The sequence below is a fragment of the Ursus americanus genome, chromosome 18, assembly GCF_024610735.1.
Source record: "Ursus americanus isolate L20-20 chromosome 18, mUrsAme1.1.p, whole genome shotgun sequence".
In the NCBI taxonomy this organism is placed as follows: Eukaryota; Metazoa; Chordata; class Mammalia; order Carnivora; family Ursidae; genus Ursus; species Ursus americanus.
The window spans coordinates 874728-899886 of NC_142144.1; the positions used below are offsets into that span (position 1 = coordinate 874728).

Genomic DNA, 25159 nt, shown 5'->3' on the forward strand with positions numbered 1-25159 from the left:
GGTGTAGGTCCGATGTCATCGCATTTGTGATCCCAACGCTGGTTCTAAAAATGTCTACGGAAGATCTCGGGGTCCAGGGAGCAGCAGGGAGAGGGGACCGTCTTCCCAGACAGGAAGACCGGCCAGCGCTCCTGGCCGGGTGCCGGGTGCTGGGCGCGCAGGCTGGAAGAGGACCCGCACCCATGGACGTGGCACATGGTGGGGCCAGCCCTGCCAGCACATCAGGGCAGAGAACCCGCGTGATCCAAGGCCCGGGCCAACCAATTCTCCACACGGGAAACAGGGGATTGGAGCCCTTCTCTCACATCCTACACACAGACCGCTTCCAGGTAGATCAAAGGCTGGCCCTGAGCAAACCCACAAAACCTTGGGAGCTCGACTTAGGGGCACACCCGGCGACCTCACGGCCGACCAGGCACACAAGAGCACAGAGCGGAAAATGACACGTTCGGACCCGTTCGGAGATTCCGGAACTTCAGGGCCGGAGCACGAACGTCCAGAGCATACGTACAGACAGACAACGTCTAGAAACTGGACTGGGAGCTTGAACAGACGCTTCGCAGAAAACAGGAAAGACACGCGACACTGTCTCTTCAGTAACAGAGGGAACGCCGTTAAAATCTCGGGACTTCACGTTCACCAGCTTCTCAAAACTCTACAAGTCGCACGAATCCAACTGCTCGTGGGCATGCTGGCCCCTCGTCCTGAAAACAACGCAGGATCTGCTAGTGAGCTGAACACACACGCGGCCACCAGCCGGCTCCAAGGACCTCCTCCCTGGAGCCGCCGGCAAGGGGCGGGTGCAGAGCCCTGGTGTTCCCGAAAAAACAGCCCGGAGCCAGAGCGCCCTGCGTGCTCATGCATGATGCGTCGGCTTCGGAACAGTCACCACAGAGAACAATGCAGCAGCCAGAACGAACAGACCACCCCCCGAGCTGCCCACGCACGCAGTCTCGGAAATCGGGGGAAAGAAGCACGTTCCAGAACGGTATGTCCAGTGTAGAAAATCGGGTCCGGAAACCAGGAAAAGCAACGCCATACGTTGTTTAGAAATGTGCGGAGAGGAGGAAGACGCTAAAGAAAAGTAACAGTAACAAATACAAAATCCAAGACAGCGGGACCCTCTGGCCGGGGCCACCGAGGGGCGGCTGCCCAGCCGGGGCCGGTCGTCATGCCTTCCACGGTACGCGTGCACCCCACCCGGCTCCCATGAGTCTGCTGCCCCTCACAGGCTTTTCCCCTCCTGGGGAGCCTTGGACGAGCCTGCTCGCCTCAGGACAGGTGGTGGGTGGGCCTCCCCGCTGCCCACACCATGTGGTTCGCAACCCTTGCTCCCTGCACCTGCACAGAGCTCCCATGCCTCCGGCCCACAGAAGGTTCCGCCAGCTGTTTGTCGAATGACTGGATGAGCCCATGAAGAAAGGAAACAGTACGTTGTGATGTGAACATGAACGAAGGGAAGTCTCACTAAAGTGGGCTGTGGATGCCAGAAGGGGAGGCTGGAAGGGGGAGCCAGACCACACCGTGTCGACGACAGGAAGAACCATCAGTCCAGGCCCCACCAAGGAAAGACAAGCACTGTCTCTCCTACGAGAAATCGACCCCCCACAACTCACCCTGTGCAAACTCTCCATCACCCTGAACTGCTTTTCTCCAGCAGGCCTGGGTTCGGAGCGAGCCCTCCCACTTCCTCCTTCTTCTCCGTAAAACAGCATTCCTCTCCTTTCTTTGTTGGATGTGCCTGCGGTCTTGCTGGAGTTTGCAGGTGCCAAATTGCAATTCTCTGTTATTCCCAAACAAGCCTATGTTTGCTAGTAAAATAGGCTGTCTTATTTTTAAGGTTAACAGAGTGAAGGGCCTTTACCGATTAAGGTGTTTCACCCAATGGGGAGACTGAGGCAGACACAGCCAAGATGTCAGTGGGCCTCTGCAAATGTCCCCAGCCTGGGAGGTCTGTCTCCTGTGGGGGAGGGCGCGCTGAGGACCCCTCTCCCCGCCCTCTCTGCAACTGCATTCCTCTGCCAGGACCCAGGGTCAAGCCATGTCCAGCCATCTGGAGCTCTCCTAACCCCAGTCACCCCCAGGTTCCCAGAGGCCCCTCCCACCCAGAAACTCTCCTTTCATGCCCCCCCAGCCCACTCTGAAGGAAGGGCGTCTCTGCACCAAGGAAGGACGGGGCCGCCCGGGGTTCTGCCTCAGAGAGAACACACTCCCAGGCTTCGTCCTGGCTGTTCCCTGCTCCCTGCCTGCCTTCTCCTCCGGGACAGATCTGGGCCCTCCGCCACGAGCCCTCCGGCGTCCAGGCCTCCGCTACCCTGGCCCCGTCCTCTCATGGCGGGTGGGTCTCCATCCATGCACCAACCAGATCATCAGGGAGCCCTACTTGGGCTTCGTGGGACGAGGTGCGGGGGGCTGGGAGGCCAGCACCGGGTGGGCAGGCCTGCAGGCAGCCCCCACCGCCCTTGCTTGTGCCGGGCTCCCTTTGGGCCGCCTTTGTCTCTTTTCAATCTAATCTGCAGGCCTCTCCCTCCTCAGTGCTTTCCCCGCGGAAGAAAGGCCTAGAAGGGGGAGGGGTGCTGGCGGAACTGGCTGGGAGCCTGGAGCTAGCCACACCCAGAGACTCGCTGGGGCCCAGCCAGATAGGCCTGTGAGGAGGCCCAGCCGTCTCCGGGACTCCCACCCTTTCTGTTGTTGGGGTCTGGAGCTGAAAGAAAGGCTCCTTTGCTGGGCCTGTGACAGCAGACCCTCAGGCTGGGCAGCATCCCAGCCCAATTGTCCCTGCTGGCTCCAACCAGCCAGGGTGCTGCCCAGACCCTGCCCCCATCAAAGGCCACCCTCTGGCTCCCCACCTCCCTGCCCCCAGGCACCGGCGCTCCCGGGTGGTCTTGCCAAGTCCCTGGGATTCTTGGTGCTGGAATTCCTATTTTGCCCAGGGCACGACATGGGGATGGCCCCTGGCCAGGGAAAGGGGTGATGCTTGGCCAGGCTGGCACACTGGGTGCGTGGGGAGTGGAAGCATAGAGGTCAGACATTTCACGGGATTAAGGCAGAGCTGAGGTCTAGGGCTGGCTGAGAACTACCCCAGCCAGCATCCAGGGGCCTGTGAGCGGACGACTAGGTCTGGGAGATGTCCCTTATCTCCTAGCCTTGTGCACAGAGGACCCTCCGCCTGCTCCCCTCCCCTCCTGCCTCCCCAGTCCAGGCTTTTGGGTACACTCCTCGCCAGGTGAAGGGGGCATCAGGGATGGGCCAGGCCCTGAGCCAGGAGGCAGGACCTGGTCCACACAATCTTGGGTTTTCCCTTCTCACCTTGGTGTGACTGTGACCATCTTGCCCCTTTGTCTACCTGTGTCCTCACCTGTCACCTTGGGACTAGGACTGGGTGAGGTAGGTCTGGCTTCATGCTGTTTGGCTGCTCAGCTTTGAGCCCCCCCCCGCCCCCCCGCACCTTGAAGGGCAGGCCCCCCCGGGGTCATTGGCGTCTGCAAAGCCTGACTGTATGCTTGCTCCTACCTGCCATGCAGCTCCGGGCTGGGTCAGCACCACTGACACGCTGGCCCTTCACTGTTCTGAGGGTGGGGCAGGGACCCTGTCGGGAACCCATGTGGTTCCTGTCGCTAGGGATGCCTCCTTCTTTCAGGACCAGGCCAGGGAAAAGCCGGCCACTCCAGCTGCCCGAGCCTCTGAACAAGGCTGCCTAGGAACCAGCCCTGCCCACCCTTCCATGCCCAGCCTTCTGCCTACAAGCCCACAGACTCGCCTGGAGAGGGAGAGGGCTGGGAGCTTTCTAGGTCCGGCCGCGTGGAAGCCGCGAGTGCCGCCAGGCAGATCCTGGTAGCCTGCGCTAGGGGCCCGGGGACCCGTCCGAGTGGTGAATCTTTAGGACTGGGCGGACCGGAAGGAGGAGGGTGGGCGCTGGGAGGCGCGGTGCGGTGATTCAGCTGCAACTTCTCTCACCTGCGCTGGCGGGCGGTGGACGGGCGGCCAGCCGTGGGCGGTCCTGACCCGCCAGTGGGCGTGGCCAGTCGCGGACTGTGCCCGTTCGCGCCCCGCCCCGGGCTCCTACCCCCCGGCCCCGGGCCCTCGGCCTCCCGCTCCCTGCAGCCCCTCGGACAACGCCTCGTCCGCCCGCGCGCCCGCCCATGGCTGGGAAGGTGCTGTCGCTGCTGCCGCCGTCGCTGCTGGCCGCGGCGGGCCTCGCCGGGCTTCTGCTGCTGTGCGTCCCCACCCGCGACGTCCGGGAGCTGCCTGCCCTCAAGGTGCGCGCCCGGGCAGCCGGCGCCGTCCGCGGAGCAGCGGGCCCCCGCCGGGAGACTCGGACCTGAGCAGCGCCAGGCTGCGCCCTTGTGGCAGCCCGGGACCCCCCACCCGCGCCGCGCTGCGCTCCCGGCCCGGCGGGGTGGAGTCCTGGGAACTCCCCGCTCGCCGCCTCCGCGGTGGAGCCTGTCACGGGCGCGGCCAGGGAGCTGTCTCTCCGCTCCCCAGATGCAGCCCCCGGACGCCCCAGGCTGCGGCTGGGCCCGTGGCTCCTAGCCCCATGCGGCCCCTAGGGACGCATCTGCTCCAGGTTCAGCCACAGGCGCTGGAGCCTAGGGAACCCTCCCCACCTACCGGGAGGCCCTGACAGTGCGGGGTGCGGGGGGGAGGGGGGCGGGAGGCTGCTCTGGAGGGGCGCCTGGCAGGGCAGGCCCGGCTGGTTCTAAAGGAGTTTGGGTGGACAAAGCCAGATCTCGCACCAGTCTCCAGGAGTCCCGCCGACTCCCTTGACCCTTTTTTGGACTTGTGCAAGAGCGGTTGGTGTGGGTCTGTGGGTGCTGCAAGCCCTGGGGGCCCAGGATGGGAGGTCACAGGGGTGGGTGCTCTGTAGCCAAGAGCAAGGACTAGGTGGGGCTGGGGCTGGGTCCGGGTCCGGGTCCGGGTCCAGGGTGTCGGAATAGGATTAGTGTGCTGATGCTGCTGTTCCCAGGTTGCGGAAGAGGACTGGACTGGCCCCTCTCTGGGCTCAAGAGGACATGTTCTCCAGTGAGGTTCTCACTGTGGGAATCCGGGCCCTTGGGAGGTAGCCCTTGTGATTGCAAGGAGGCCCACGCACTCTTCTCAGCTGGGCAGGACCCAGCTCTTGCTGGTACTGGCTTCGAGGCTCAGGGAGGGGGTGTCTTCAGGCACGCTTCCAGATCCTGAGGTTGGGCTGAGGTCGGAGAGGTGGGGACAGAGAAGAGGAAGAAAGAGTGGGTGGAGGGGGTTCCTGCAGCTGGGTTTCTCCTTTTTTGGAACCTGGGGACCTCATGTTCCCAGGGCAAGGTTCCAAGGGTGATCCCAGGACTCCTCTGACCCTGACAGAGCCCCTCAGCTTGCCCTTGCTAGGAAGGTTCCTGCAGTCAGAAGAGAAGAGGCTCCAGGCCATCTCCCCTTGCCTGCCCCCATTCTCTCCCCAACCAAGCTGTGTCTCTGTGGTTGTCCCTGCCACCCGAGCCCCAGTACTTTGTTCTGAAGGTTCCAACCTTGCCACGGGGTGGGGTAGGGTACAGAGCTGGGGGAGCCAAAGGGCATGGCCTCAGACCCCACCTCCATGGCAGACCCCACCCTCACCCCCATTCCCAGTACGGCATTGTCCTGGATGCTGGCTCTTCCCACACATCCATGTTCATCTACAAGTGGCTCGCGGACAAGGAGAATGACACAGGCATTGTGGGCCAGCACAGCTCCTGTGATGTGCACGGTAAGGTCCCCTGAGCGCTAGGCACCCCTGGTCTGGACACCCACTCATTGTAGGGCCTCAGGCGCCCTCTCTGGCCTCAGCCCCCAGAGTCTTGATGCCTCCTTTGTTCGATGGCTGGGGCCTGCTCCAGGAAGGAGCTGCAGGAGCCTCTAAAAGAGAGGCTAGGGGCAGTTCATTCTAGAAAGTAAGCCCCAGGTGGTGACTGGGAGGTTGGGCCTTGCGTGGCCCAAGACTGGCACACCCAGGCAGGCCCCTGAGGAGGCAAGGCCAGACTGACAATGCCTAGTGCTTTATCCTGGCACCTGTGTGCACACCCATGGACAGGCAGCGGCCTGAGAGACTGAGTGGCCCCCAGGCAGGTGGGCCCCTTTGTCTCTGAGAGCTGGAGCTGGGAAGGCGTGTCTAAGCTGCCACCTGGTTGGGTGGCCCAAGGTCCCCAATCCTCCTGGCCCATGGCTCACGATAGGGGCTGCCTATCGCGCCTGGGCCCATTTCCCTGTCTCCCTCTAGGAGGAGGCATCTCCAGCTATGCAGACAACCCGTCCAGGGCCGGCCAGAGTCTTGCTGAGTGCTTGGATCAGGCGCTTCAGGAGGTGCCCAAAGAGAGACACGTGAGCACGCCCCTGTACCTGGGAGCCACAGCGGGCATGCGTCTGCTCAAGTGAGTGTGCCCGCCCCGACCTTCCTCATCGCCACGACAGCCTCAGCGCAGGGTGGGCCTGCACATCCCCAGCAGCGGCTCTGGGCAGACACGGGGCACCCCAGCAGCGGGATCTTGGCTACTTGGGGAGGATGCCCTTCAGAATTCTCCCTGTGTTACAGCCTGACCAGTCCAGAGGCCTCGGCCAATGTGCTCGCAGCTGTGACCCAGACGCTGACCCAGTATCCCTTTGACTTCCGTGGTGCCCACATCCTCTCGGGCCAGGACGAGGGGGTGTTTGGTTGGGTGACCACCAACTACCTGCTGGAGAACTTCATCAAGGTGGGCCTGATGGCCAGCCCAATGAGCTGGGGGCGGGGGGCGTGGGACCCACCCACTGGCTGACCTCAACCTCCACTCCCCACAGTATGGCTGGGTGGGCCGGTGGTTCTGGCCAAGGAAGGGGACGCTGGGGGCCATGGACCTGGGGGGCGCCTCCACCCAGATCACCTTCGAGACAGCCAGCCCAGCTGAGGATCCAGCCAATGAGGTCCAGCTTCGGCTCTATGGCCGGCACTACCGCGTCTACACGCACAGCTTCCTCTGCTATGGCCGTGACCAGGTCCTCCGGAGGCTGCTGGCTGGTGCACTGCAGGTGCCCCATGAGCCCCCGGCCCACCTGCACCACTGTGCCCTCCTGGAAGGAGGGGGGTGAGAAGAGATGGGAGCCAAGGGTGCAGAGCACAGCCTGGACTGAGGGGACTCCTCTAGGTAGCAGGACCCAAAGCTGGGCTTTAATCGGCTAGCAGGACAGATGCAGAGGGATCTTGCATGCGCAAAAGCCAGGTGGTGGGGGTGGGTCTGGTGAGTGCCTGGCTGGGGAGAAGGGAGGGCCAGGGTCGGGTCTCCAAAGGCCTTGGAGTGCCTGGCCAGGGGGGTGGGTTTTGTCCGGCAGACAATGGGGAGCCATGGATTACTCCTGAGCACAGACTCAATGTTACCCAAGTGGGACTTATGGGAGTTTCATAAGGCAGGTCGTCTGGGGAGGCTCTCCGAAGCCCTGGGCTGGGGACGGCAGGTGGTGCTTGGCGTAGGGGTGATGCCTACTGCACCCTTGCACTCCCCCCAGACCCATGGCTTCCACCCTTGCTGGCCGAGGGGCTATTCCAACCAAGTACTGCTTGGGGATGTGTATGAGTCTCCATGCACTGCGGCCCAGCGGCCCCAGGCCTTCAACAGCAGCACCAGGGTCAGCTTGTCCGGGACTAGCGACCCTGCCCTCTGCCGTAGCCTCATCATGGGACTCTTCAATTTCTCCTCCTGCCGCTTCTCTCGATGTTCCTTTAATGGCATCTTCCAGCCCCCTGTGGCTGGGAACTTCATCGTGAGTCCAGGGGATGGGGGCGTGGGCCGGCCGGTGCCCGGTGGCATGTGGGGTCTGCTCTCAGTGTGACTGTACCCCTCGCAGGCCTTCTCTGCCTTCTTCTATACCATGGACTTCCTGAGGACGGCGATGGGGCTGCCTGTGGCAACCTTGCAGCAGCTGGAGGCAGCGGTGGCCACGGTCTGCAACCAGACGTGGAGTGAGGTGAGGCCTCCTCCCCGCTCCTCCAGGGCTGCGCCAGAGGGCCCAGCCAGCCAGCATCGGGCCTCCCTGACCAAGATCTGGAGGACAGAGGGCATAGCAAAGGCCCTGTGGTAGCAGGGCACATGGAGTGAAGTGGGGTGGGGAATGGCTGTAGCGGGTAGGACTGGCAGGGCTTAGCGGTAGGGGAGCCAGGGTTCGAAGACAACTTCCAGGTTCCTGGCTTCTGCCACTAGTCAGACGCGTGCCAAGTAAAGGAAGTGGTGTTTGCACAGGTGGAGCGTGGGGTGCCTGCCAAACCTCAGGAGAAACACAGTGTCTCCAGGCTCTGGTGGTGACAGAGGCCCCATCCTGTCTTCTCTGTGTCTACTCTCAGGCAGACATGGACGGGGTGGGAAGTGGGGGGCAAAGGGCGAGACCAAAGTCCATGCTGAGGCCTGGTGCTTCTCCTGGGCCCCTGACCTCGCACTAAGGTTGCTGCCAGCGTGCTGCTCCCTGGGTGGTCGTCCCCGCTGTCCCCTCGAGGCCCACCGCCAAAGCGGGGGTAGCCTGCTGCCATCCCAAAGTCACACTTGGTCCTGGAGGGAACCGTCCGGCCAGGGGTGGCCCATTTGGCCCCTCATTGCCCGTGGGTGTGTGTGGGGGTGCACGCGTGCAGCACACCGCCGGCCACCCCTGCTCGTGGTGCAAGATGTCCAGGTGGCCACTGGCCCAGCAGTCTCCCAACAGTCTCCCCCGTGCGTCCCAGCTGCAGGCTCGGGCCCCGGGGGAGCGGGCCCGCCTGCCCGATTACTGCGCGGGGGCCATGTTCGTGCAGCAGCTGCTGAGCCGCGGCTACGGCTTCCACGAGCGCGCCTTCGGAGGGGTGACCTTCCAGAAGAAGGTGGGAGCCGGAGCTCCGGGGCGCGGAGGGGCGGGGCTCCCGGGCTGCGCGGAGGCTGAGGCCGTGCCCCTCGCCCGCAGGCCGGGGACACCGCGGTCGGCTGGGCGCTCGGCTACATGCTGAACCTGACCAACCTGATCCCCGCCGAGCCGCCGGCGCTGCGCAAGGGCACAGACCTCGGCGCCTGGCTCGTCCTGGTCCTGCTCTTCGCCGCCATGCTCCTGGCCGCTCTCCTGCTGCTGCTGCGCCAGGCGCGCTCGGCCAAGCCGTCGAGCGCCATCTAGCGGCGAGCTGGGGGCGCGCCGCCGCCGCGTCTCCCCGCACCCCCACCCGGCCCTCACCCCACCCCGTGTCCCCGCCACGCTGCCCAGACCCAGACGGGGACGCTGGCGCGCACGCCCACGGGGGCCGGGCTGCGAGGCGGGGACCGAGTCCAGCCGTGCCTGCCCGCTCCAGCACCCTCCAGCCTTCAAGGCCTCCCGCTCCTCCTCCTCTCCCTGGGGGTGGGGGAGTCAGACACCCCGCAGCCCTCGGCCGGGGACTTCAGGGCAGGGTGTGCAGGGAGTGGACCTAGGACCCCGGGAGCACCCCCACCCTCCGGGGTCTGGGTCTGTGTGAGGGGGACAGTCGGAGCCCACAGGGTGAGAGTGCAGCGCCTACTTGTGAAAATTGTGTAATAAAGTCTTCTTTCTAGAGCACTGGAGAGAATGTTGGTGGGGTGGGACCTCCTTGCGGCCGCTGCCCTCCCTCCGCACAGCTGTGTTGGCCGGGAAGACCCACTGCTAGTCCCAAGGGGGGCCCGGGCTCCTCCTGCTTCCTTCTTCTCTGGGCCCAGACACAGCCATGAGGGTCCTGCTCCCCGGCTGGCGGCTGGGCCTGCAGAGAGCCCCCGAGGCCCTTGAGGGTGACGTGGCCAGCAGGGCCCCCACAGCACCTCCAGATCCGAGTCCGCAAGACCGGAGGCAGAGCCCTGGCCTAGACTTGGCCTGGGGGTCAGGGTGGGGAGCTGGAGGTGGTGGAAGGGGGAGGTAGTGGGCGAGGCAGCTGCCTAGAGCACTCAGAGCTGGAAGGGACCGGGGGACGGGGGCCTCGACAGGAAGGGGTGCTGGGGGACGTGGGGACGGGGGCCTCGACAGGAAGGGGTGCTGGGGGACGTTGGAATGAGGACAGGGGGGTGCAGGGCCCCACTGCTCAGAGAGAAGCACACTGAGAGGAGCCTGGCTGTACAGCCCGGGAGCCGTCCCGCGGGGACACAGCTCCCCCCACCTGCGGCTCCCGCAGCCCCTGCTGGAAGCACTGTTTCATCCAGCGTGGGAAGGCATGGTTTTGGCCGCGTCTCCCTGCCCCCCAGGCACTGTCACTTTCTCGACAGTGAGCGCAGACACTATTGCTGTCCGGTCAGTGGCCTGCGGGGAGAACCACGGAGCTTGTCCTGCTCACGCACCCCCACCTTCTGCGGGGTTTGGGGGTTTCCAGCCCTTTACAACCCTGGAGGCAGCCAGCTCTCTGGAGCTCTGAGGCACAAAGGGCTGAGGGGAAGCATTGGGTGTGGGGGGCTCCCCCTGTTCTCTCAGTGAGGTGAGTCAGAGGGAAGTTCCCCAGGTGGGGTGGGTGGCGTGCTCTCTGGGGCAACAGGTGCAGTGTGGGGGTGCACCCATAGCTGCTCCTTGTCGGGAGGCCTCGGGGAGCTAACGGCTGTCACCTACGGACCGTGGACAGCTCCCAGCTGGCCCTCATCAGCCGCTCCAGGTCACTCTTGCCCCCTGGTGGCCTCACTGAGAGCAGCCGCCCCCTTCCAACCACAGCGGTCACCAGCCGGCCTCCCTCTGGGCGTGTGTTTGCTTTGATCATGTGTCTCTGAGGACCCAGGGGCGACTTTGGACCCACCTTTCCATCTGTGCGTGCCTGGTGTCCCGGCGTTCCTGGGGCTCGCGCTCCAGGCCCCAGGCAGGCCCCTGCTCCCGCGGGGTGGAGGTTGGGGGTTGGATGGGAATTGGCGAGAGAGGGGACCCGAGGGGAGGGTATCCCGGGGAAGCCCACCCCAGGCCTAGGCGGGTATGGAGAGAACAGAGAAGGTCCCCGGCTGCAGAGGCCGCAGAAGTCGAGGGACCCCGAGGCCTGGAGCAAGGAGGTGGAATCAGAGCCCGAGGAAGGGGGAGGGGGCGCAACCTGGAGGCGCCGTCCCGCCCCCTCAGGTGGAGCGCGCAGGCGCACTCCCCAAGAGCCTCCGCCGCCGCGCCTGGATCCCGGATCCTTTGCCGCAGCGTCAGCGCCGCCGCCGCCTCCTTTCCTCCTCCGCCTCCGCCCCCCCTCCTCCTCCGCCGCCTCCCCGACGCGGCGCCCGCAGCCCGCGCCGAGCCCCGGGCCGCGCGGTGCCATGCTGCCCCGGCGGCGGCGCTGAAGGATGGCGACACCCGTCCCTCCGCCCTCCCCGCGACACCTGCGGCTGTTGCGGCTGCTGCTCTCCGGCCTCGTCCTCGGCGCGGCCCTGCACGGTGCCTCCGCCGGCCGCCCGGGTGAGCGAGTGCGGCCGGCGCAGGCCGCGGGGCGCCCCGGGCCCGGGATCGCCGGGCTGCGCGGCGCCGTCACCCTCCCCGCCGCCGCCCTAGCCCGGGCCGCAGGCCCCGCCTCGCCCGGGATGGGGTAAACAGGCCTGGCCCGGAGGGCGCGGCGCCGCGGCCACCGAAGGGCTCCGCCGGATGGGGCTTCTCCTGGGTTCCTGGCGGCGAAGCTGAAGTTCACGCGCGTCTTGTCTTTGTCTCTGATCCGTGGGCTTGTTCTGTCTGTGTCTGTGTCCGAGGAGCGTTCTCTCCGGGTGGGCCCGCCGCTGGGAATCCGTTCTGGGCGCGTCTCTGGGTGTGAGCTTCTTGGGCTCCGCGGGTACCGGCCTGGCCCTGGGTGCCTGCCGGCCCTGCTGCTGGTGTCTGTCCTGGGGTCGGGGTCGCAGTGCCGGTCTGCCTGTCCCCATGCCTCAGGTGGTGTTGGGCACGAACCTTGTTTTGCAGCCGTGGGGGAGTCTGAACAGTCCCAGGCTTAGCGGCTTGTTCCGGCTTCAGCGGGGGGCAGGAGGCGCTGCCCTCGAGGGCCCTCATATGCGCTAGGGGCAGACCTTGAGGACTCCAGGGTTCTGGGAGACCCGCCCTGCTTCCCAGATGGGCACCGAGGCTCCAGGCCAGCAAGTCTGCAGGAACCTAGGATCCAAAACGCACCCCCACCCCAGGGCTGAACCGGGAGACTGTGCTCATACATTCCTTTACTTCTGGCAGCAACATAGGAGGGGTGCTATTCTTAGCCCGTTTTACAGATGAGAAAACTGAGGTACAAAGAAGTTAAGTGACTGGTAGGTGGCACAGCTGGAATGCCAGCCTGGGCCTTGTGGCTCTGTATGGCCCCAAGAGGCCATACCAGGGCAGGCCTCCTCCTGTACATAGCACCCCTGAACAGGAGGCGAGAGCACGGCTGACCAAGGATAATGGAGGCTGCCTGCGGAGAACCTGGCTCTGGGGCATGCAGGGTGGGGCCTCCTGAGGAAATGGAGCGTGGCCTCTGTGCCAAGCCCCTGGGGTGGGCCGGTGCCGCGAAGGCTCCCAGATGCTGGGTGTGGTGCCAGCCACTCTCCAGCTGCCGCTGTTCCTGGGATCTCTCCCTGCACCCCGAGGCTGGAGTGGGGACTTTCCCATGGTTAGCCAGGCAGCAGCCCTGTCTTTCTAGGCTGGGGGCTTGGGAGTGTAGGGAGGCCTCTGGAACCCAGACCCTGGAACCAACTTAGTACTCAGGCCTCTACCCTTGGCCTGCGCATTCTGGGTTCTCAGCACCTGGAACAGGACTGCCTAACTCCCCAGGCACCCCAGCTGGTGGGTGGGGTTCAGACTGATGTGCTGGCCCATGCTTAACGTTTAACTAGCCCACGCCCCAGGCCAGCTCTCTGATACTGGTGCCTGATCCAGGTAGTACAGGATGGGGTCCATTGGATGGCAGTCCGCCTGCTGGCTGCAAGGGCTGCTGGAACTTCCTGCCTACAGACAGAAGGCTGGGAGTGTCAGGTTACCAAGGAAACCGAGTCAGGCCAGCCAAGGTCCGGAGAAGGACAGAGCCAGCACTCCCTGATCCCCCATGAACCTTGGGCCCCAGTGGCCCTCCTGCAGTGTGGGGTGGGGGCTAGGCCGAGAGGAATAATCCTGGTCCTCCAGAGACACCCCATCCCAGACTCCCCAGCCAGGACTGACAGTCCTGCTGGGTATCTTCCTGGGTCCTCTGACTCTGCTGCCCTGTAATGGGGGCCAGTGTCCCAGGCCTCAGGGCATTCCCTAGCTTTGAGGCAACTCACCTTCTGTATCCCAGAAGGGAAACTGAGGCATAAAGGGCCACTGCTTTCCATCCCCCAGCATCAGGATGGGACCCATTGGCCATCTATACAGGACACGACAGTTTGGGCCCAAAGTCCCAGGGACTCCCCAGTCCCTGGCAGTATGAGTGACCCGGTGGGAGTGACCCTGGCCTGGCTTTTGTATTTCAAGCAAAATTGCTGACCCCATTCTAGGTCTCCCCAGCCCAGCAGCTTCTCTGCTCTGGAGACAAGCCAGAGATCAGACACGGGGGGAGTGACTGTCTTTCCTTGTTCTGTGCCATCTTCCGGCTCTCTGTAGGGCTGTGGGATGACATGATGGGACTTGCAGGGCAGCCCTGAGGTGGTGGGAGAGGTGGGTGAGACTTGGGCCCCACCTTCTAGGGCTCCCAGTCTGGTTGGAGGGTCCGGGGCTTGCTCGGGGCATGTTGAGACGGGAGGCAGGACCTACAGGGCTGCACGGCCCTGGCCAGGAGAGCTGGTACCGCCCAGACAGTGAGGGACAGCTTCCGCCCAGGGCTGGCTGAGGCCTGGAACGTGGACTCTAGGGAGTGGGTGGGGCAGGGGAGTTCTGATAAGTGTCCGGACTGCTTGTCTTCCTGGCCCTGATCTCTGGCTGTTGAGAGGAAGGGCCTGCCCAGAACAATGGCCGGAGCCAGGCCAGACTGGGTCAGCTCTGTGGGGGAGGGGTGGCCAGGGCAGGACCGCCTCTGTACTGGGGCTGAGCTGAGCAGGGCGGTGATCCGACTTTGGCTTCTGCTTCCTTCCTAGATGCAGCTGCCTGTCCTGGGAGCCTGGACTGCGCCCTGAAGAGGCGGGCACGGTGCCCCCCAGGCGCGCATGTCTGTGGGCCCTGCCTTCAGCCCTTCCAGGAAGACCAACAAGGGCTCTGTGTGCCCAGGATGCACCGGCCCGTGGGTACGGGAGAGAAGGATGTGCTTCCCCCTCTGCTGCCCTGATACATTTGCCACTCAGCCTCCGCTCCTGGGTCCCCTGAGCTTCCTTGGGTGCCGGAGACGTGTATGTCTCCCAGTGGCCTGGGGATTTTTCCGAAGAGCAGCAGCCCAGAGCCTGGCAGCGGGCCGAGGTGTGGGGCAGTTAGCCCCTGCCACGGCAAGGGGTGTCCAGTGTGAAATGCTGGGGTGATCCCAGGAGGGAAGGAGTCAGAGTTCCCCATCCCCCCACCCCGGGCTACCTGGGCCCCCTGCCCTGTGTGGCCTCTTTCTCCATGGCTCACTCTTCCTGTGCAATCCGTGTGCCTCACCCGGCGATCTGAGCCCAGAATGTCTGGACAGCCAGCCAGATGCTGAATGACTTCAGGTGTGATGGGGCATTACAGAGGGATGCTGGGGGTGCTGAAGTCAGCTGGGGCAGGAGGACCTTCCTGGAGGAGGAGCACATTCCTGGCAGTGAGGGGGACCGGGGAATGAGATGGACAGGCCTGCTTTAGAAGGTGGCAGGCGCTCTGCTCTTTCCCTGCTCTGCAGAGTGTCTCTTGGGAGCCTCTGTCTGGACTGTGGGGCCTGTGGCAGAGACAAGGGGGGCCCAGCCACCAGCCCCATCCCGACAGCTGCTCTCAGTTCCTACTGATTAACTAGTGGGGGTGGGGGGGACAGAATGGGGCCTATCCCCTCTCCTTCCTGTCTTGGGAGAGAAGGGGTGGAGTGATGCATGGGCAACAGGTAGGGTGAGGGGCACCCCTTCCCTTTTCCTTCTGGCCTTTACGCATTCCCCTGACACCTCCACTCCGTTGCCCCCCACCCCTACTTTCCTGGGAAAGCTGCTGCTCACATGGACTGTCTTCAGCTGTCACCAAGTCAGCCCAGGATGGCCAGGGGTTGCAGGCTGGTACCGGGTCCTCTGGCCACCAGCCATGCCTGTGAGGAGCCTGGAGGGAGGAGGAGGCCTTGGGTGGGGAGTCTGGCTCCTGGATGGACCTCAGATCCTCTGGAGGGTCACCAGCAGCTGCTGTTGCCAGGGCAGGGCTGGGGGCCTCTCCACCTGATAGCCCCTCGCCCTCTCCAGGGGAGAGCCTGCCCGGGCCCAGACTGGAAGATGAGATTGACTTCCTGGCCCAGGAGCTGGCCCAGCAGGAGCCTCGGCACTCCATGTTCACGGCCCAGCCCCAGCCTGAAGGGGGACAGCGGCAGCTGGAGCCCGGTGAGACCCAGCCCATTCCCCCCCCCGGGGGGGGAGGGGCTCCCCGGCTCCCCGGCTCCCCACCGCTTTTGACCCCAGGCTGGTCCTAGTGTTCTAACCTGCCTTCTCTCTGCAGCAGCCACCCTGGGGCTCTCACAGCGCCGCCAGGGCCCTGACCTGAGCCCCCCCTCCACTCGGGGAGCCCCTGCACCCACGCCCCACACCACCTTGGGCTCCCCTGTGTCGTCTGTGCCGGTGCACGTGGCCCCCTTGGAGCCCCGGGGCGGGCGCGGTGACGGACTCGCCCTCGGTAGGTCTGTAGGTCCGTAGGTCTCGGTGGGCAGGAGACAGGGTCCCGCCCGAAAGGCCGCCCTCACCGCGCCCCCTCCCCGCAGTGCTCGTCGTGGCGTGCTCGGTAGCCGGCGCGGCCGCCCTCGCCGTGGCGGCTCTCTGCTGGTGCAGGTGAGCTCGGGGCGGGCCAGGCGGACGGGGGACGGCGGGCGGCGACTCCGCGGGTCTCAGGCTCCACTCCCCGCAGGCTGCAGCGAGACATCCGCCTGACCCAGAAGGCCGACTACGCGGCCCCGCAGGCGCCGGGCTCCCCCGCGACGCCTGGGATCTCGGTGCGTGGCCCCGCCCCGGCCCCGCCCCTCCGGCCCTCGCCGCCGAGGCCTGACCCCCCCTGCCTTCTCCCCGCGCAGCCCGGCGACCAGAGGCTGGCGCACAGCGCCGAGATGTACCACTACCAGCACCAGAGGCAGCAGATGCGGTGCCTGGAGCGGTGAGAGGCCCCCCCAGTCCGCCCACGCCCACACTGGCCACTGCACCCCGGGCACCCTGCCCCGTGCTCGGCCTGCCCAGCCCCCGCTCCCCGGCTCTGGGCCGAGGTCCGCCGAGCCCCCTCTCTCCCCCCCCCCCCCGCAGTCAGAACCACGGGCCCCCGGAGGGTGTGGGAGGACCTAGCGATCCTGCCCCTACCCAGGCATAAAGAGCCGCCCAAGGAGCTGGAGTCGTTGTCCTCAGACGAGGAGAACGAGGACGGTGATTTCACGGTGTATGAGTGCCCAGGCCTGGCCCCGGTGAGTCCTGCGGCAGGAGCCCAGGGCCGGGCGGTGGGAGTGGGGTGGGGACTCCCCCGTGCGCCCTCATCCCCCGCCTGCCTGACACCGGCCTTCACAGACCGGAGAGATGGAGGTCCGGAACCCGCTGTTCGACCACTCCTCGCTGTCCGTGCCCCTGCCGCAGTGACCTGAAGGCTGCCGCTCCCTTCTCCCGGACTGCATGGCCCACGGGTGGGGAGGGGCAGGGCTCAGCGTTTCCCATTAAAGAGACCGTGTTCTGACAGTGGGCGTGCTTGTGGCTGGGCCCGGGCACGGGGGTGGTGGTGGGGTGGGGGCGGGAACCCCTTATTGAGGAGACTCAACCCCCTTCTGCCAGGGACCTTCTCTTTCTTCTTGCACCTGTCCTCTTGAGTCTGAACCCCGAAATGAGGGGCTAGGGAGAACCCTGAGACCAGGCATGGATGAGGAATCCTGGAAACAAAACCAATTAAAATACATTTCAGACCCATCATCTTGGTGTATTGACCTCCATCCCACCATCTGGGGCTGTGGTGGATGGACCCTGTGGTGGAGGCCTGGGGCTTCCACCCACACTCTCAGAGATGGGGGGGGGGGGTGCATCTCTGTGCCCCTGCTCTGCTTGCAAAGGCTCTCTCACCCCCTGCTGGGTAAGAGAGGCTTTATTTTCCTACCAACACAGGATCACCCCCACCCTTTTCCTCCTGTAGACCTCACCCCGACTGAAACTTCTGTCTAAGTAGGGGAGGGGAGGAGTGAGGTATAGAGCCAGGCTGATCTGGAGTTGGTACCACTCCCCAAAAGGTCCCATCCATGTATGCTGAAAAGAGCAAGGGTGTGAGGGCAGTGGACACCCGACCTCCATCTCTGCCGCTGTCCACCTGGGCCAGAAGTCAGGGAAGAAGAGGATGCAGGCCCTGGGTGTGGGTTTGTGATGGGAACCACAGAGGCCCCTGCAGCACATGTGGGGCTGAGGGATCTGAAGGGCACAGTCCCCATACAAGCCGATCAGGGTGGGCCGGGTGAGGAGGGAGAGGCAGCAGGGACCCTGAACGTCAGGAGCTGGGTGGTGGCCCACCCCCCAGCCACCCAGCCAGGAGCAAAGAGGCTGGTGGAAAGGAAGAACAACCTTCAGGTGAAGGCTCAGAACACGGGGCTGCACTGTGATCAATGGTGCAGAGGCGGGGTGGGGAGAGGGGCTTCTGGGGCTCAGGGAGCAGCAGGGCCTGCTGTGAATGGAGTGCAGGGATCGGACCTGTCTGCCCCGTTGAGGGTGGGGAGGGGAAAAGGTTGGATGCAGAAGCCCCTTGGTGGTTTTTAGGGGGTGGGTGTCCAGAGAATACTGAACTTCTGGCCCCTGGATAGATGGGGGCAGCCCTGAGAGGGGAAAACAAGGTCCATTTGGGACAGATGGGTTCCTGAGGAGGAACCGGTGGGCTGGGCTGGGGGAAATGGGTTTGCCCCTGCTTGGAGCGAGTGGCTTGTCCCAAAACATTACATCTCTAAGGCCAGGGCCCATCCAGACTAGGAAGTCTCTCCCTTCCACCCCGACTCCTGAGCTGTGGCCTTGGGCTGGCCCTCAGCTGGGAGCCTCAGTTTCCTTTCTGCGCACTGGTGTGGGAGATGGCAGGAGGCATGGGAGCTGGGAACCTGTGTGAGGTGAGGGCAGGCTGGAGAGGCTTGCCCATCCACCGTCACTTATCTGTGCCATCAGGGAAGGTAGCCAGGGAGGAAATGGGGCGTGGAGGAGTCCCAGCCTCACTCAAGAGGCCCAGGCAGTCTGGCTCGCCAACTGGCACCCACATACCCAGGTCCGGGAGGTTCCCCTTGACATCTGGGGTCAGGCGGAGTGTCAAGACGCTTGTCTTTGACACTTCCCGTGGGCCTGACCTGGGCAGAGAGCAGGCACCCGGGCTTTTCTAGCTTCTCAGAGGTTCCCAACCTGTCCCCGGGACCCTCGCTGGCTGCCTAGTCTCGGGGGCCTCAGGCAGGAGGGCCCCCCTTCCAGAGCAGCTGCAGTGAGACAGGACGGGAATGTCTGGGCCAGGGAGGGGAGGGCAGGGCTTGGGCTTCTCCAGGCGGTGGGGTCTCCCTCAGCCGGCTTACCTGGCACAGGGCCCTAAGCAGCTCCCACCTGCTTCCTTGGGCTTCCATTGGCCTCAGGCTAGCTCACACAGAGCCTGGCCCTGCTTTTGTCTGAACTACTACAACCACACTTTCTCCCAGAGTGCACCGGGCTGCTCTGTGGCAGGGGCCTAGGGTCCAGGGAAGCCCTAGCTCCACAGGGACTCTGGAGACCGCAATCCTGGGCAAGGGGCCCGTTAACTTTCTCTGCACCACCTGTAGCTTCAGAGCCCCCTGCTGCCATTCCCGCTGCCATGCTGGGGCCCCCGGCTCAAGAGTAACCTTCTTGGTACAAAAGCCCGATCTCGTCTCTGCCCTCAGAGCCCACTGTGCTTCTGCCCCTTAGCCAGCCTTCCCCGGCTTGGCATCCTGTCTGAGCATAGATGACAAAGGGTGACATTCCTACAGCCCAGCACAGACCCTGAGGTGACACTCATCTCTTTGGGGACACCGCCACGCCTGCGAGACCCTGGGGGTCAGACCACGCTGGGCACAGAATGTGGGGTGCTGTGGTCCCTTAGCCAAGACCCTATGAGGTGGGAACCTTTCCATCTACAGACTCCAGGAGGTGATGCTCTCCTCCTGCAGGTCAGACACACTTTCGTGTCAGCCTGGGTAGCTGGCTGGGCTGGTCCTGGATTCCTAGTCGCCCAGTGACACCCCCACGCCAGGTGAGCCGCCCCCCCCTTGCCCCAGGCACGCGTCATGCAGAACAATGAGCAGAGCCAAACTCAGCTCCGTGCACAGAGATCCTGCAGCTGCTCCTGGATAAGCAAGTAATGTGCCCCCCCCCCCCCGCCTGGGCAGGAAGGGAAGGAGCAGGGAGAGCGGGCGCTGCCCTGATGGCCCACACCTGTGTCCTCTGCAGCTCCAGACAGGAGAGCTGCTCATCCCACCCCCGCCGCAGCTGACTCCCCGCACAGCCCTCGTGCTACACCCCCAACCTGGGAGCTCGCCGGCTACCCGCCCCTCTCTGCACCCACCTTCCGGAGGCGGTCCCTGAACCCTCCGCTCAGCTTGTCCTTGGCAGTAAAGGGTGTGCCGGCTCCCTCTGCAGGAGCCAGACGGCTTTGGAGCTCGGCCGGCAGGGGGCCTTCGGGGCACACATGTGGACTCGGACTTGCTCAGGCTCACCCTTGGGGCGGGTGGGCAGCGAGGCTCCGGCCCTCTGTCCCTGAGGCACCACCAGGCTGGGGCTAAGGCCAGGTCTGCCCCACCACCGCCCTAGGTGCCCTTGTCTGTAAGGGGGAGGCGGTGAGCAGGCCAGTGGCCCGGCCTCCATCTGGTTGTGGTTTCTCCAGCGGGTGCCCCCCCAGGAGGGTGGCCCTGCAGCAGCCTCAGGGCTCGGCTGCGGGAGTGACGGTGCGCTCCTGATTCCGAGATGCTCATGGGCTGTGGAGCTGGAGATGGGTGCCCACCTGCGTCCCAGTGAGTCACGGGGCCTGGGGTGAGACACAAGGATGAGGCCCCCGCTTTCCCTTTGACTCATGCTGTCTCACCTTCTTCACTTCCCTCTGAGAGCCTCTCACTCTGACCTGTTTCTGGGCCAAATCTCAGGGCCCCATTTCCCAGCCAGCACGTTCCCACGATAGGGGCCCTGTGGTTGCCAACCTGAGCTGGCAGGCGTGTGACCGCGGGGTGGGGGAGCAGCAGACCCAGGGCAGAGGAGGGGCAGGCTCCTTCAAATCCACCCAGGAAGGGAGCAGTCTGTGGGTATGGGTGAGGCCTGTGGCAAGGGCCCCGGACAGCCTGGCCATGCAAACAGGAAGGGCAGGGGTACTGGCAGCCAGAAGCGGGATTGGCGCCTTCCCACATACTTCACCACCTGCAGGGTGCCCGCCCCAAGGAGAAGAGGGCTGAAGTAAGGCCGGAAGCCAGGGCGTGGCTCTTCTGTGGTCCCCCTGCCAGGGAAGAGATGCCACAGTGGGGCCAAAGGCCCAGTGCCACCGTGGTCGTCTCCCTAACCATTGGGCAGCCGAAGGGACAAGGGCTGGCCACAGCCGCCGGCTCTGGTCAGGCCCTGGTGCCCACCAGCAGGGAGTCAGGCCTGGCAGCTGCGTCCACACTACAGGTTACCAGATGGTTTCCGCCAGATCCTGCAGCCTCCCTTCCCTCCGTGGACGTTGCGAAAGCCCCACCGCACAGCTCGGAGGTTTTGCAGGGGCTGGGGAGCCTCGGAGATGCCTGCCGAGCTGCCCGCTCTCCTGCACTTTCCTGTCTCCTCTGGGCTGCAAGGCCAGCTCCCCGGCCCCATCCTGATGACAGTCTGGTCCTCACTGAGGGCTGGAGCTGGAGGATGCCAGCAGGCCCAGGCGCCCAAGACTGAAGCAGGAGGGGGACAGTGGGGTGGTGGAAGGCCCCCCAGGATGGCGAGGGGCAGCGGACCTGGGCTGTGGTTCCTGTTTGCGCTTCCTTCCACGACCCGCATCCCGGAGGCGTCCAGATGCTGAGCGTGAGAGCCAGTCCTTGCCCTCCACATCCAGGACCCAGAAGCGTCCGGCCAGGGGGAAGGAAGCTGACAGGGCACCAACTTGGCTGAGTGGGGAGCAGGTCAGAGCTCGGGGAAGTCTGATCATGCTGACTTGCCGTATCTCCAGCTCAGAGGAACTGGAGCAGAAGGGGAAGGAACTTGACCTCCAAGCCTGGGCCCCCAGGGCTGGTCAGAGGGTAGGGGTGGGGGAAGGAGAAGGCCCCTGGACTTCTGCCTTTTTTTTCCTGGGGCAGGCGCCAGCCCCCTACCTGCCCGCACCAGGGACACAATGACTCCTTCCCTTTCCAGTCTGGAAAGCCCCCTCTCTGTCGCCACCCCCATCCTGGGCTGTGGGGCCTGGAGGAGGAGCCCTGGAGTCCCCAAGGACAGGCCCCTGCGCACATCCCTGCCCGTCAGTATCAGCAGCTCTTCCCAGGCTGGCCAGGACCATGGGACTTCTGTGGACACGTGTCCTTGGGTGAGGAAAGAAAGCACAGTGGCCCTGCAGCCCACCCTGGGGCCAGGTCCAGCCTGGCGTCTGCCCTGTATGGGCCTGTGCAGTGGCCTCATGGGGACTGGCACTCCTGAGACCCCGGGACAGAGACCCCCGCTCTGGGAATCTGAGTTCCAGGACGAGGTGTCCTCGCCGTGGCGGGGGTGAGCTGGGGGTGGGGCAGCCCACTCAGAAGCCAAGGGAGAAACCTCAGCCTACTGGCGGAGAGCTGAGCACAGCGCACCTGCAGCGCGAGGGTCCGTGAGCCGCACGAGCGGGCGTTGAGCAGGGGAAGTGGGTGATGCCACCGCAGGAGGGGCAGTGCTGACCTGGGGCTCCGCGCCGCCCCCAGGGGAAGTGCGCCTTGCCTTCCGGGGCCTGGGAGGCGGGCGGCGGGCAGCGACTGGGTCCTTGTGTCCAGGGGCCATCTCCACCTGGGACGGCGTCTCCTGTCTTGCCTGCCCAGCTGCTCATCCCCAGGCCGCTTCAGAGCCCAGCAGGAGTGGGGGGGCCTGACATTGGGCTCCGGATGGCGCCCCCTCTACCCCCAGCAGCTAGAGGATTAGAGTGGGAGGTGGGGTGAGGGTGGCGGTTGATGCCAAAGGTCACCTCCCAGGCGGGGGGCAGGGGCGGGGCAGGAGCAGGAAGATAGCCTGCTTTCTGTGTCTCGGGCAGATGAAAGGGCAGTGCTTCCAGGTCGGCAGAGCGCGGGTGCCGCCGTGATTGCGGGCGCCTCTGCCTAGTGGCTGCTGTGATTTGAGATCCTTGGGCATCTGGGTAGCTGACTCTGGGCGCTCAGATGAACCAGGCTGGTGAGTGTCTGGCCTTCAGGGAGACGTGGGCTGGGAAGATGGGGCCGTGGGCGACCCTGGGAAGACAGCGTCTCCTCCTATGTCCTGTGTAGGGTGTGGCCCCTCCCAGAGGCTCCGGGCCTTGGGGGCCCTGGCCGGAGCCGCCCTGCTTTCCGCCCTGTGGCTCCTGTGGCTACTCGGGTCAACCCCTGTGGGAGTCCCTGCGCCACCACCCACGCTCGTCATCCTCGTCTGGCACTGGCCCTTCACCGACCGGCCCCCAGAGCTGCCCAGCAACACCTGCATCAGCTACGGTGTGGCCCGATGCCACCTGAGCACCGACCACAGCCTGCTGGCCAGCGCAGATGCTGTGGTCTTCCACCACCGCGAGCTGCAGACCCAGCAGGCCCGCCTGCCCCTGGCCAGCCGGCCGCGTGGGCAGCCCTGGGTGTGGGCCTCCATGGAGTCGCCCAGCCACACCCACGGCCTCAGCCGCCTCGGCGGCATCTTTAACTGGGTGCTGAGCTACCGGCAAGACTCCGATATCTTCGTGCCCTACGGCCGGCTGGAGCCTCACGAGGGGCCCGCGCCACCGCTGCCGGCCAAGAAGAGGGTGGCAGCCTGGGTGGTCAGCAACTTCCGGGAGCGGCAGCGGCGCGTGCAGCTGTACCGGCAGCTGGCGCCCCACCTGCAGGTGGATGTGTTCGGCCGTGCCAACCGGAAGCCACTGTGTGCCAACTGCCTGCTGCCCACCGTGGCCCGGTACCTCTTCTACCTGTCTTTCGAGAACTCGCAGCACCGAGACTACATCACTGAGAAGTTCTGGCGCAATGCGCTGGCAGCCGGGACTGTTCCTGTGGTGCTGGGGCCCCCGAGGGCCACCTATGAGGCCTTTGCACCTGCTGACGCCTTTGTGCACGTGGACGACTTCGGCACGGCCCAAGAGCTGGCCTCTTTCCTGGTTGGCATGAACGAGAGCCGCTATCGGCGCTACTTGGCCTGGCGAGCCCGGCTCCGCGTACGGCTCTTTGAGGACTGGAGGGAGCGCTTCTGTGCCATCTGCACCCGATACCCCTACCTGCCTCGAGGCCAGGTCTACGAGGACCTCAAGGGCTGGTTCCAAGACTGAGCTCTGGCCAGAAGAGGGGGAGGCAGAGGAGGGTGGCTGTGGGTGGAAGGCTGGGTGTTGAAATCAAACCACGGGGCATCCGGCCCCCATGGGCCCCCATCAGGTTAGTGTAGACGTTGGGGTGGGAGGCTGGAAAGCGAGGGTAAGGGGGGAATGGGCTGGTCCTAGCAGGCTGCTTGGAGAAGGAGGTTGCTGGGCATCGGAGCAGGCATTCGGGGGTGAAGGTGAGAGTGGGGAGTTAGTGGGGGTGCCTGTGGCTAGTTGATCAAAGATAGCGGCTCCCGAGGACCTCCAAGGACCTCCCTCCCCACCTTGATAAAACCCGGGGTCGATCCTTGTCCCAGACGCAGGCTGGGGGAGGCCAGAGGCAGGGCCCTCCCGCAGTCTCTGGGGGAAACGCTGGGCCCTCAGACCTCCTCTGTCACCGAGCTCCCTTGGCTTGGGCGGCCCTGGTACATCACGCACACCCTCCACCGTGCTGGAGCCAGGCCCTGGGGACGCCGTGACAAGCAGGCCAGGTTGTTGGCCTTCTTGCAGCCTGCAGTCGGCTCTGGGAGGGGGGCAGCGATCAATAAAAAGAGGACAAGAATGGTGTGTGCTGAGTCTTGGCCTATCTGCCCTTCCCCTGGCTCTTCACCCCGCTGCCACACAGGCCTCCTTGTCCTGATGGGATCCCACGGGCTCCTCCTCAAGGCCTCTGGGCTCCCGGTGCTTGAGGAACCCTCCCCCACACTGCTCTGCCTGCGGCTGCCAGCTTTCTTCAGTCCCTGCTAAAAGAATGGCATGACATCGGGGAGCCTTCCCTGACCCCCAAAAGGCCAGGGTGGGTGGAGAGTAGGGGGGTGCTGAGATCTGAAACCTTGCTGGAGGGTGTGTCAAAGGCGCCTCGTCTTGAAGGCCCTGGGATTTCATTTTCGGGCTGCAGGGGTGTCTGGGGTGTGGCAGGATCTGGTTCGTGATGTAGCGTTCGCTGTGCCAGGTGGTTGGTGACCACACGGGCAGCAGGGGATACCGAGCACGCTGCCGCAGCCAGGGGAGCCCCTGTGGCAGGCTGCCTGTGGGGGGAGGGAGAAGAAAAGCTGGTGCTGCAGATAGGGGCCCCAACAGGCTGCTCCCCTGGGGCAGAGGTCAGGATTTGTCCCTGCCCCAGATGGGGGTGGGCAGCAGGTGGAGGCAGGAAGCTGCCCTCCGCCTTGACAGTGGCTTGTGGGAAAGGCCTGCCAGTGACTTCCTGCCTTGACCTAGCCCCACGTGCTGACCAGGGAAAGGATGTGGGACTGTGCTCCCTGTGCTCTGCCCCACCGTAAAGAAGGAGCTGGGGAGGGGCAGGTAGCGGTGGTCCCCCAAAGCCTGCAATTCAGTTTAGGGGAGCCCTCGATGTGCACCCCTATGTGCACCCCCAACACTGGACATCCCGTGGCCTGCCCCTCCCATTGGCAAGTGAGGAGACTGAAGTGCGGGGGGGGGGGGGAGCCCTCAGAGCCACCCACCAGGGCTCCCTGCCCTCTGCTGTCCTCTGCTGTCCACCCTGGGATACTGCAGCCTCACTGCCCCAGGCACCAAACTGCCTCTGCGTAATTCAGTCCACTCCAGACTCCACCTGCAGGGTCCTGACTCGCTCTCGGATGTGGGGAGAGAAATGAGCGGCTCACTGAGGGGGCAGCCTCAGTCTCCTCCAGCACCCTGTCTACCCCACCTGCAGGGAACTGCTTCCCTGGGCCAGAGCCCAGCGAGGCCCAGCCTGCCCCTTGGTCACCAAGTG

General features: G+C 64.8%; 3 protein-coding genes across 9 annotated transcripts; all 3 read left to right on the forward strand.

The window, feature by feature from the left end:
• The first annotated feature begins 4034 nt into the window (after positions 1-4034).
• ENTPD2 (ectonucleoside triphosphate diphosphohydrolase 2) lies at positions 4035-9527 on the forward strand. Of its 4 annotated transcripts, XM_087869174.1 has the most exons (10): positions 4035-4259; positions 4967-5022; positions 5577-5719; positions 6230-6380; positions 6542-6701; positions 6787-7014; positions 7489-7743; positions 7828-7947; positions 8693-8827; positions 8908-9527. In XM_087869174.1, exons 1-10 carry the CDS (start codon positions 4143-4145, stop codon positions 9109-9111), a joined length of 1569 nt encoding a protein of 522 aa, XP_087725300.1. In that variant the 5' UTR covers positions 4035-4142; the 3' UTR covers positions 9112-9527. The 4 variants fall into 4 exon arrangements, with proteins under 4 accessions (XP_087725300.1, XP_045659698.2, XP_087725301.1 ...); XM_045803742.2 differs by lacking the exon at positions 4967-5022 and having other exon boundaries at positions 4037-4259; positions 5602-5719; XM_087869175.1 differs by lacking the exon at positions 4035-4259 and having other exon boundaries at positions 4277-5022; positions 6230-6330.
• A 1511-nt stretch (positions 9528-11038) lies between these two features.
• On the forward strand, positions 11039-16883 carry NPDC1 (neural proliferation, differentiation and control 1). Of its 2 annotated transcripts, none has more exons than XM_045803744.2 (9): positions 11039-11343; positions 13944-14090; positions 15198-15332; positions 15448-15633; positions 15707-15773; positions 15850-15934; positions 16013-16092; positions 16294-16390; positions 16491-16883. In XM_045803744.2, exons 1-9 carry the CDS (start codon positions 11232-11234, stop codon positions 16557-16559), a joined length of 978 nt encoding a protein of 325 aa, XP_045659700.2. In that variant the 5' UTR covers positions 11039-11231; the 3' UTR covers positions 16560-16883. The 2 variants fall into 2 exon arrangements, with proteins under 2 accessions (XP_045659700.2, XP_045659702.2); XM_045803746.2 differs by having other exon boundaries at positions 11042-11343; positions 15448-15621.
• A 3611-nt stretch (positions 16884-20494) lies between these two features.
• Positions 20495-23986, forward strand: FUT7 (fucosyltransferase 7). Of its 3 annotated transcripts, none has more exons than XM_087869177.1 (3): positions 20495-21641; positions 22153-22289; positions 22382-23986. In XM_087869177.1, the coding sequence occupies exons 2-3, from the start codon at positions 22277-22279 to the stop codon at positions 23395-23397; spliced, it is 1029 nt and encodes a 342-aa protein (XP_087725303.1). In that variant the 5' UTR covers positions 20495-21641; positions 22153-22276; the 3' UTR covers positions 23398-23986. The 3 variants fall into 3 exon arrangements, with proteins under 3 accessions (XP_087725303.1, XP_045659707.1, XP_087725302.1); XM_045803751.2 differs by having other exon boundaries at positions 20495-21462; XM_087869176.1 differs by lacking the exon at positions 20495-21641 and having other exon boundaries at positions 21668-22289.
• Positions 23987-25159: the final 1173 nt, after the last annotated feature.

What these genes read in the sequence shown, in the direction of transcription:
- NPDC1 (XM_045803744.2), top strand. Translation starts at nt 11,232, where the DNA reads ATGGCGACACCCGTCCCTCCGCCCTCCCCGCGACACCTGCGGCTGTTG. An exon ending in GCGGCTCTCTGCTGGTGCAG is followed by an intron (nt 15,774 to 15,849) that starts GTGAGCTCGGGG and finishes CACTCCCCGCAG; the next exon opens with GCTGCAGCGAGACATCCGCC. An exon ending in CCGCGACGCCTGGGATCTCG is followed by an intron (nt 15,935 to 16,012) that starts GTGCGTGGCCCC and finishes CTCCCCGCGCAG; the next exon opens with CCCGGCGACCAGAGGCTGGC.
- ENTPD2 (XM_087869174.1), top strand. Translation starts at nt 4,143, where the DNA reads ATGGCTGGGAAGGTGCTGTCGCTGCTGCCGCCGTCGCTGCTGGCCGCG. An exon ending in GGGAGCTGCCTGCCCTCAAG is followed by an intron (nt 4,260 to 4,966) that starts GTGCGCGCCCGG and finishes TGCTGTTCCCAG; the next exon opens with GTTGCGGAAGAGGACTGGAC. An exon ending in CAGCTCCTGTGATGTGCACG is followed by an intron (nt 5,720 to 6,229) that starts GTAAGGTCCCCT and finishes GTCTCCCTCTAG; the next exon opens with GAGGAGGCATCTCCAGCTAT.